This window comes from Sinocyclocheilus anshuiensis, unplaced genomic scaffold (assembly GCF_001515605.1).
Source record: "Sinocyclocheilus anshuiensis isolate Anshui unplaced genomic scaffold, SAMN03320099.WGS_v1.1 scaffold3192, whole genome shotgun sequence".
Lineage (NCBI taxonomy): Eukaryota > Metazoa > Chordata > Actinopteri > Cypriniformes > Cyprinidae > Sinocyclocheilus > Sinocyclocheilus anshuiensis.
Window position 1 is genome coordinate 44,997 of NW_015548376.1, and position 11,303 is coordinate 56,299.

At 35.3% G+C, this 11,303-nt stretch overlaps 1 protein-coding gene across 1 annotated transcript; it reads left to right on the forward strand.

Moving 5' to 3' along the window:
- The first annotated feature begins 663 nt into the window (after positions 1-663).
- On the forward strand, positions 664-11,090 carry LOC107656688 (uncharacterized). Its single transcript, XM_016444628.1, has 7 exons — positions 664-749; positions 830-1,035; positions 2,643-2,726; positions 2,849-2,932; positions 5,554-5,747; positions 6,662-6,821; positions 10,857-11,090. The coding sequence occupies exons 2-7, from the start codon at positions 861-863 to the stop codon at positions 10,979-10,981; spliced, it is 822 nt and encodes a 273-aa protein (XP_016300114.1). The 5' UTR covers positions 664-749; positions 830-860; the 3' UTR covers positions 10,982-11,090.
- The last annotated feature ends 213 nt before the right edge of the window (positions 11,091-11,303 follow it).

The window sequence follows — 11,303 nt, forward strand, 5'->3', positions numbered from 1 at the left end:
TAGGTACCACTAGAGTTAATCTCTCAAGTATGGGAGATAACGGTGTCAAAATTGGAGGCTGCATTGGTTTAGTAATGAATATTCTTCAGTGTCAGGAGAAAGTTTATATGATCTACAGAGAATATGAATGCATGGAGCCTTTCTTTCACTATCCCATAAACTCCATTCAGATAGGGGTCTTTTTAATAGATAACCTCTCACCTAGCTTGAAATACATCGAGCTGAATGGAAATGTAACGACGTATGTGAGGTTACCATATCAAGGCCAATTTGTTGCAGTGCCTTTACTGCACATGGAGTGATGTAACTGAGAATAATACAGCACTGCAGCATAAAGATCATTCTTTTCATTTTTTTTATTAATTATTCAAATTTAGATATGTACAAAGTGGAGTTTTTAAAAACCAAAGAAGTGGAGTTGGTACCGAGTGTTGGTATACAGAATGGAGTATGCTGTTGGCCACATCTTAAGGTAATCTCATTACACTCAGCAATCAACCAGCAGGTGACTCCAAGTCAGGACTGGGTGTCCTGGGAAATTAGAGAGCTGTTCACCACTGGTGTGATGGATATCTCTTATTCATGTTGTCGTAGGAATGTTTATAGCAATTTAAGATTTAATTTGTTTTTGTTTTTAAACTAACAGACAACTATGAGGAAGGAAGGAGGCAGGTTCGAGAGGTTGAGGTTCGATCTGACATTCAGTCAGATACAGAGGAACCAGGCCGAAAAAAAGTCAGACGTAAAAAGTAGGTGTAATGTTTTTGGTAACATTTGTTTTGTGTTGTTGTATAGTAAAGTTTAACATTTTTGAAAAAATCTTTTAAAGGCCACGCACTCGACTTTTGAGCTCTTTTTTGATGGACTCTGAGGAAGATGATGCTTTACAGCAGGATAGCACAGGTCTTCCTGCTGCTCCACCAGTCCAACAGTTTTATCGACCCACAAAGGAGGTAACCTTGAAGACTATATCTCTTGCAGAAATGCTGTCCAGCAACCACACCGTCTGGCAACCTGAGGATTTCGCATATGAATGTGAGTGTATACAGTACAGGTTTCTATATGATATATACACACACACACACACACATATATATATATATATATATAGTGTGTGTGTGTATATTGTGTGTGTGTAAATACTGTATGTATATATGTATATATATTGTGTGTGTGTGTGTGTGTGTGTGTATATATTTTTATTTTTTTAATTATTTATTTTTCTGTTTTTTTGTTTTGTTTTGTTCAGATCTCTGGTATACGGAAGAGGATTAGAGCCAAGCAATAATAATAAAAAATAAAAAAAAAACATGTCGAGATTAAAGACATGAAAAAAGTTATGTTTCGAGAAAAAACACGTTAAATTTCGAGAAAAAAAGTCGAGATAAAATGTTGAGATTAAATTCGTTAAATTTCGAGAATAAAGTCATGTTTAGAGAAAAAAAACATTAAATTTCGAGAAAAAAAGTCAAAATAAAATGTTGAGAATAATTAAATTTCAAGAAAAAAGTTGATAATAAACACACTCGTGTCATGCTCATTTCATCTCGTTGCACAGTGTTATTCAGCGTCTGCAGTGGGGTGGGTTGGAGAGTAATGAACTGGGGAGTAGCGTATGATACGATCAACTGGGTTTCAGCGTGTCTATTGAAATGGCGTCTATTGTACAGTCGTGGTCAGAATTATTGGCACCCTTGGTAAATATGATCAAAGAAGGCTGTGAAAATAAATCTGCATTGTTAATCATTTTGATCTTTTATTTAAAAAAATTCACAAATATCTAACCTTTCATTGAACTAAAACAATTGAAAATGGGGGGAAATCTCATTATGAAATAATTGTTTTTCTCAAATACACGTTGGACACAATTATTGGCACTCCTAGAAATTCTTATGAGTAAAATGTCTGTGAAGTATATTCCCATTCATATTTACAATTTTGAGCACTCCAGGGTCCCAGTCAGCAAATTTCCTTTGGCGCGGATCTGGTCCATATCAACAGCTAAAGTGTGGCCCAGATTAGTTTGTGTTCGCCGGTCCAAAACTGGTCCACATCTTTTTAGCCAGAACTGAACCTAAACAGTGCCATAACCCAACCCAGAGTGAGCCAAATAATAAAAACAGATGTGGCTGATATATGGACCTTATATGGTATTCTTATATGGCTGAGTTCTGTAAAGGGCTGACAGCCCTTATGTGGCCCACATGTGGCTGATAAACCAAATGCCATTATTTAACCATATTTACACCACACCTATTTTTTTTTTATTTAAAATACCCATTACACAGTAAATCTTAAACACAAAAATGGATTCACACTCATTTTTAAAATGCTTATTGTAGAATTTTAATAACAGAATTACAATACAGAACATAACAGAAGTGTGCTATTTTGCAAATGTCAGATGAGTGAATAAATGTACAAAAATTGATACTTTTAGTAAGTCCTGCCAGTCTTTCTCACTCACAGTCTGTCAGGAAAAAGAAGAGAAAAAAGAACATTAGTATATCATAATTAGTATCACACATTAGGTATTATTGCCTGGCCCTAATACTCTTCCATACTGGTATATGCCAGAGATCTATTTTTAAAAATCTGTAACCGTTTTTTTAATTATTATTATTATTATTTAATCTCACCAGCTCCACAAGAGCCTACAAGATCTTTGTTTCCAGAGAGTGGTGTTTCTTGGAACTGTGTTCAGCAGCCACCTGAAATCAGTGCTAGTAAGTTGGCGTAGGCTAAAATTTTATGATATATTTATGAATGAATGGTTAACTTTTAACCCCTTGCTTTAGTAGAAAAGAATAAATATAACTACAAGTTACAATACTTTATTTTCCTTAAGGTGTAAACTCAGTACAGCCTCAACAGACTCCGTTGCACAAACACCAGAGGACTCATCAGTCTGCTACTCCTGAACTTATTGTCTGTAAGTACAGTATGTTATTAGTGATGTGTCGTTCATGAACGATTCATTCAATTTGAATGAGTCTTTAATATGACTCGGGAACATCGAGTTGACTCAGCAAGGGATTTGTTCACTTTGTGTTGATCACGCATGTGCACCATCCTGTTGGTTTTTTACGGGAAACAGAAATGATTAGTTCACCTCCAGAGTCTTTGGGTCCAAGTTGTTCGTCTTCTGACAGCAGTATTGGATACAGAAGTTAGTTAATAACAATTCCCAACCTTCCTTACAAACACACCTGCAGTTTTTTTTCATAACATTAAATGTGAGTAATAAAGAGTCGGTTAACACTTTAAACTTTATCCGTGTGATGGGGAAAAATCACTTTGATAAAGCAAATATTCCTACATATAATAACAACATACAGTTAATAATATGCAATTGTGTTTTTTACTGAGCCGGGAAGCGGCATGAGACAAAAGAATGAACAACTCAAACCCAAAGTCTCGAGAGGTGAACTAATCAATTCTGTTTTCAGGACACACTGCCTTTTAAAGTTAGTCAGCTAATTTTTTTCTTTAAGACTGGTCATAACTTTTTTATTCAGTTACATAAAAATGTAGATTAGTCTAAGTTGAATCCAAAAAATAAAACTGATTACCCCTTGGCTAACTGCTAGTTGGTCAGACTAGTTCTTAAGACAATGTCTTAATATAGAGGCTAAGTTTACGCAACTGGCCCCTGGCCTTGCGTTGGGGAATTTGGCTATTTTTTATTTTTTTTTACATTTTAACTGTATTCTATAAAGAATTAAATGAACGAAATGACTTGGAAAAAAGATGTTAATTTTGATTAACGAGATTAAAAAATCAGAGTCGGGAAAATGATCTGATCTTCCCATCACTAGTATGTTTTTATTTATCAGCAGGATAAATTGAGCATAAAAAGGCTAGTTTAATATTAAAGACAATAGTAAATAAAACATAGAAAAGGTTGCTGAAAATGTAACATTTCTTGTACACGATGAGCCAAAACATTATGTCCAGTCAAAGGTAAAGCGAATATCTTTGATCATCTTCAAACAAGTCCACATGTTAAGGTCTGGGTAGATTAGATGATAAGCAAACAATCAGTTCTCATAACGTGTTGGATGCAGGAGAAATGGGCAGGAAAAAGATCTGAGTGACAAGGGCCAAATTGTTATGGCAAGGCGACTGGGTCAGAGTATCTCTGAAACAGCAGTCTGAGGAGGGACAAATCACAAACTGGTGCCAGGGTGTTGGGCACCCAAGACTCACGTGAGCGATGGGGGTCTTGTAGAGTCCATGCCTCAGCAGGTCTGCACTGTCAAGTCACCTTTATTTATACAGCGCTTTTAACAATACAGATTGTGTCAAAGCAGCTTTACAGTATTAAATAGGAAAATAGTGTCAATAATGCAAAAGGACAATAGTAAACACTCAATTTTCTGTTAAAGGCAGTTCATCATTGAATTTAGTGATGTCATCATCCAGTTCAGTTTAAATAGTATCTGTGCAATCAAGTCGATGATATCACTGGATATTAAGTGTCCCCAACTAAGCAAGCCAGAGGAACCAAAACTCCATCGGTGACAGAATGGAGAAAAAACCTTGGGAGAAACCAGGCTCAGTCGGGGGCCAGTTCTCTTTCGGCCAGACGAAACCAGCAGTTCAATTCTAGGCTGCAGCAAAGTCAGATTGTGCAGAGGACTCATCTGGTGCCTGTGGTCTTGTCCCGGTGGCCGTCTAGGAAACAATAGCAGGAGAAGAAGCCATTACTCACCGTGATTGATGAGTGAATCTGACTTACCACTGTTGTTTGATGAACTTGTGAAGAACGGAGCGAGAGAGAAAAGAAACAGAGCGAGAAAAAAAAAAGAAAGGGAGCAAGAGAAAAAAGAAAACGGTAATAGATGCAAATAGAAACGCGAATGACAAGCTAACCGGCTAACGAATGCTAAAGCGCTGCACTGCACTCGTGGTTTAAAATGAAAATGAAAATTAGTTTGATAGTTTCGGATATATGGTGGGAATAAAGTTATATTTAATCACTTTAAACAACAGAGAATGACAGTAAAAGATTCAACAGAAAAGCGAAGCTACACAGAGCTACAATCACAAACCACTCAGCAGCGCGGCATACAGCAAAAGTCACATCTGACGAGCAGTCTGGAATCACATGTTTAGGTAGCATGCAGAGGACCAACAGAATATTAAGCAGGTGGTCATAATGTTTTGGCTCATTTGTGTACATTATATTCATATAATATATCATGAGATACAAGGAACTATTTACAAGTAAAATTATTTAATTTATTAGAATACAAATAGTACATTAGATTTGTACATGTTTGCATAAAACTGTAAACTGTATTTAATAATTCTGTAAATATATTTTTATTATTTAACTGTAATAAAATTATTGTGCCAACACTAGTAAAATCTATATATTGAATAATATGTGCTAAAAAGTTCTTAGTCATTTCTTCCTGTAACAGGCCCAGACAGAAGGTACAAGAGTTTACATTGAATTAAATGACATTTTATGTATCCCCATGCTGTTGCCTTTCTAAGTTTTATAACCATTGTTCATGTTATATTATCTTAAAATTACCATTCCAGCATTAATCCGTGAAATGCTGACAAAGCAAGAAATGATTCTTGATCAGCAACAGTCCATTCTACGCATCCTCAATGCGAAGCATCCACAGGACACCGATTATGTGATTGAACGTGGACTTCTGCCAGTGAAAGACCTCCAGGCCCTTAATACCCTGGAGCAGAAGTTACAATCAGTGGATTTCAAAGAAAAACTGGTCAGTTGAGATGAAAAAGAATCTTGTGAAAAATGTTACATTAGTTTCAGTGTGTGTAGTTTATACTGTGTACTTGCTGCAATTAGTACATATCACCTGAAGAAGTTAAAATCCACTCAAAAAATCTCATTTTCATCATTTACTCACCATCATGTTGTTCCAAGCCTGCATGACTTTTATTCATCCTCAGAACACAAATTAAGATTCAGTGCTATAAAAAAAAAAAGTACTTTGACCCATCATGATTCATTGCGTTTTTTGTATATTTCGTACTAAAATGTTTAAAATCATTAACATTAAACAGTTAATGAACAGAGTAAGAATAAAAAAATTAAATGACTTAAAGGAATGAAAGTTTGCTGATCATTTACTCACCCACAGGTCATCCAAGATGTACTGTTTATGAGTTTCTTTCTTCATCAAAACAAAAAAGATATTTAAAATAACCTCTGAACTTGTAAATATAAAGTGTGCAGGTGCACAGGTTTGAGTGTCTAAACAGCAGATAACAGCTGCATCAAAATGATCAAATAAGGATTGTTTTGATGCAGCCTTCATCTGCTGTTTAGACACTCAAAGCCACGGTACCTGTGCACCTGCACTATTGTCAGCAAATTTTCATTTTTGGCTTAACTATTTCTTTAAATGGCATCATATAAAATGATTTATGTTGCTTCAGAACAATGCTGATATGTTTCAAACGTTGTTCTTTTTGGAGCGTTAAGGTGATGGTTGTTATTCAGCTTCTTTGAATGGACACAGACTGCTGAAAACATTCTTCAGTTATCTTCATTTGTATGAGTCGAACAACATGAGGCTGGGTTAATGATGATTTTGGGGTGGACTCTTTTTATCTGAGGTGTTATCAGTTGATATATCACATGGAGATAACTGACAAGATATGTTTCTCTTAGATTAATCATCTAGGCCTGATTGGAGGGTGCGATATAAAGGACACTGTGTGGCGAACAATGCACCGAACTATTTCAAATGACTTGGCCAAAAGCATCAACTGGAGAGGGGTGAATGGAAAAATATCCCTGGCGGCCCTGCAAATAAAGGATGTTGTTATTGGTAAAGATATCGTATAAATTTCAAATGTCTTAAAGAATCTGTTGTATGCATAGAGAATATCAGAAAGCCTTAACACTGTTTCTTCAGAATTAAATCATGCCATAAGTAAAGTGTTACAAGGCGTAATTTTAACAATGCGACCTTGATGTTTATGTAAGGCAGGGGTGTCCAAACTCGGTCCAGGAGGGCCAGTGTCCTGCAGAGTTTAGCTCCAGCTTGCCTCAACACACCTGCCTGGAAGTTTCTAGTACTGGTTCAGGTGTGTTTAGTCGGGGTTGGAGCTAAAAGCTGCAGGACAGTGGCCCTCCAAGAGCTGGACTGGACACCTCTGAAATAAGGGATACATTTAGGATTATATATATATTTATACTGTATATGCAAGTATGTATGTGTGTATGTGTGTGTTTGCTATAGCTGGGAGGGGAAGGAAAGGAAAGCTTGTTTAATTTAAAAATCAAAACAAATCAAAAGGGTTTGTTTTGAAATTACAACCAGCTAACTGTACATCATCTCACTTATAACATGTTTAGTTACAAAATATTGATTTACATCGAATTTACGGTAATATGTGATTAGAAATCACAGACTAATGTAATGTTTATATTTTGAAAATTACCATTTGACTGCTCATCACATTTAATACAAAAATAGTTACAACTAATAAATAAATGTCTTATTTATTACAGTTTAAATTTAATTCAAGGAAAGATTACTTTTATATGATCCAAGTCATATGTGTGAAGTATCAGTAATTCAAAAGGAATTAGTGAAAAATAATGCGTGTTGTGGTCACATTATCTTTGGTAATTACCAATCACAGTCCAGAATCAATGATTACATTTACGCTATGGCTGCCACAAAAAAAAAATATATATACAGGTGCGTCTCAATAAATTAGAATGTCGTGGAAAAGTTCATTTATTTCATTCCAAGTAATTTTCATGTTTCTGACATTACACACTAAAAAAATGCTGCAGGTAAAAAAACAGACAGTTTCTGACAGTAACATAATGTTTTCCGTGAAAGCATTAATATACTATAAAAAACAATCTGGGCAATATTTGCCATTTCTTACAAAGTAGACTGCTGCAATTTACACACGGTAAAACTGTGATGTAAAAAACGGCCAAATTCTAACAGAGTTCACTAATATAGTCCACCTGACAGAGAGAATCCAGACACTGATAAACACCTGCTGATAACAAGCAGAATCACTGAACAAACGAGAAACAACAATAACAGAGAAAAAGAGACTATGAATGAAAATAAAAGACATTAAATCTCTCAAGATCTCAGCAGCATTACTAGCTTCACTTATTACTGACCAGTTTGACTCTGTTCCTGTCATACGTGTAAAGAAGTTCTCATTGAGAATTATCAGAGGTTATTGTTGACGTTTTATTGAAGATAATGGATTCATTTAAAGTCACCATTATCGAGAACAGTGTTTGCTTTTGTTGGGCTCTTGATCCTTGACTTTTCAACATCACTTTGTCTTTGGCTGATTGTGTGTTTTTAAAGAACGTTTGTCAAACAAAAAAGCCAAGACAAAATGCAGTCAGGTGATGTTGGTTATCGAGTGTCCAGACTCACTTATTTCATCCAGAATTTAGTTTATATGATGTCTTGTTACATTTATGTTTTTGATAGACGTGTGGTTTTGCAGCATGAGATCCAACAACATTGCTGTAGTCATTTGTTATGAAGGATTCTAAAAACACATTGTGCACATAACATTTTGAGCTACTCTAACATTCAGATACACACAGACATCAAGAATCAACATATGAACCTCAACAATGGTGACATTAAAGGTTTCGTGTCGCAATGCATGCTGGGTACCAGCACAGGACAAAACTCACCCATGACTCCCAGCATGCATTGCAGCATGAATAGTGTTATCACCATCGTTGAGGTTCATATGCTGATTCTTCATGTCTGTGTGTGTTTGGCTGACACCTTGTTTTGAATTTTTTTGTGAAAAGAGTGTTGGAGAACCTCATAATTGACAGCGGTGGTATCACTATTGTGGTAATGTGAAGTTAAAGTGCATTAACAACGTAATACTCTCAATAAGAGGTTAGACACTGGAAGAGGTCCATAAATCAGGCTGCTACACAATGATTAAATCATCATCAATAAGTAACTCACATCACAATGAGATTTTTTTGGCTTTTTGTTTTTGCTATAGCAAACGTGTCTTACACGTTACAGCAGCCTAAAAAACTAATACTAAGAAATCTAAGGTCAGTAGCCCAACCAAACTAAAGACTGTTCACCATAATGGTAACCAAACATTTTCAATAAAACATCAACATCTAAATCTCTCACTAAGAGCTTCTGTAGACGTCTGACAGAAATAAAGTCAGTCCGGGGTGTTTCCTAGAGTCAACTATGGTCACAAGTTCTGTTGTTGCCAATGGAGTTCAGTGGAACTTTGCTAACGATGCTTTTGGGAAACGCACCCCTGGTTAGTAATGCGTGAAGCTGGTAATGCTGTTTGTGGAGTTGTTTTCTGAGTCCTCTGCTGAGATCTTGAGAGATTTTCTTTCAGTGATTCTGCTTGTTAACTGCAGGTGTTCACTAATGCTTAGTAATTAATTAATCACTTGATTATCTCATTAATGGCAACACTGCTTCAGTGTTACTTTTACTCTCTGTAGTGTGTCAAATGCTATTTTGTGTGTTTTTGCACATAGTGATATGGGGAAGGTCTTTTAGAGTTTAATGTTCTGTTCTGCTGGGATTTAAAGGGTTTCTGTTTGTCTGAGTTTTGTGCGTTACCATTGTGCTGAAGAGTAGAGTTTGTGTTTAAGTCAAAGGTGAGCAGAGAAACACTGATATTCTGCTGCATGTTGCTTTATTTAAAGACAGTAACTGTGGTGTTAATTCTAAAAGATCTGAGTTTTAAAAAATATGTTTCTAGTTTCAATGGTTTTGCTTAGTTAAGTACATTTTAAGAATATTCTTATTTATTGGACTCGCATGTAAAAAGTTTTACAAATATTAGTTTATAAACATAAGTGGCAGTTGGCCAAGTTAAGGCAGTTGGTTTCTGCAAATGAAATGAAGAAATAACATTTTATTTGAATGCATTACAGTAACATTCTGTAAAGAAGGTAAAATTAACAGTAAACTACAAGCAAATGTCCTGCCAGCATTTTACGATATATTTACGAGAATTTTTAATATGCCGTAATTCTAAATACAGTAAAAAGCTATAAATAAACAGTACCTTGTAGGTGAAGCTGGTACCAGTTAATTACTGCAAATTTACACAGAAAAGTTCTACAGTGCAGTGAATTTACTGCGCTCAATGTGTCTGAAATTGCCCTTCTTATCGCCATTTTTCTATTCCATAAATTAGTTACTATACAGTAGTTACAATAGTCCACTCGACATGAGTGAATTCAGACACTGAGTTGAAGTCAATTGCAAATAAAAGACATTAAATCTCTCAAGAACTCAGCAGAGGATGATTAAATATCTCCACAAACAGCATTACCAGCTTCACTTATAACCAAAATTGTGCATTGCTTACACATATAATGTGAAAGAGGTGTTAGATGTTGTTTCAATGAAAATAATTGTTTCATTTACGGTAACATACTGTAGATTACAGTAAAGAATTGTATATTTACTGTTATACCAATGTGTATTCACATGCGTTACCTTCACTCAAATACTTTGTGTAGCAAAAACATAACTCAATTGAGTTAAACCAAGGCAATATTTGTTTACAGTGTGTGGAAACTGATTGCCTTGAATTTCTCAAACATGTTTTACTCAACTAATTTGTGTTTGACCAACATGCATTTTCACCATGCACCCCTATAATAATACCAACACAGTTTTCCTCATAAACAAAACTTAAATACTTTGTGTAGCAGAAGCATAACTTACATTAGATTTAATGTCTCAGTAAAACCTTTTAATCTAAGGTGCGGAAGTCAGTTGTAACTGTTGTTTCTCTTTTTTTTAATTCTTGTTGTTTCTCTAGTTAATGTCTTTCATTTTTATACTTGTGTTCATTAGATGCTGTCCGAAAGAATGTCTTTTCATCGACGGCAACAAACAGTGAAATTGAAAACGTGATGAAAAGGTGGCTGCACCTGGCCTCAGACCGGGATGGAGGAAGGAAGAGGCGCCAAAAGGACTAGTCTACATGCTAAATTGATTTCAGCTGTTAGGTTATGTTATTGGGATTAGCCAAGTAGGTTGGGTTACAAGATTTAAAATGGGGTCAGATTTTACTGTGTGAGATTTGTAGGTGTTAAAAGGTGACATAAAAGAGAGATACGTTTCAATAAGAATAGTGTATTTACAATATTCACATGAGACTTTAAAAATACTAACAAAACTACAGCAGTAACCAGTCTGTGTCGGCTGAATATATTTAGCAGCTTGCAGTTAGAGATAAAACTTAAATTATGTAGTTATTAAATTAAATCAAAAAAATATTGAATGCATTATTTAATTGTT

Excerpts from the sequence above, each read along its gene's own strand:
- LOC107656688 (XM_016444628.1), top strand. The coding sequence starts at position 861 with ATGGACTCTGAGGAAGATGATGCTTTACAGCAGGATAGCACAGGTCTT. Across the intron at positions 2,727-2,848 it reads GCCACCTGAAATCAGTGCTA|GTGTAAACTCAGTACAGCCT; the intron begins GTAAGTTGGCGT and ends ATTTTCCTTAAG. Across the intron at positions 6,822-10,856 it reads AATAAAGGATGTTGTTATTG|ATGCTGTCCGAAAGAATGTC; the intron begins GTAAAGATATCG and ends TGTGTTCATTAG.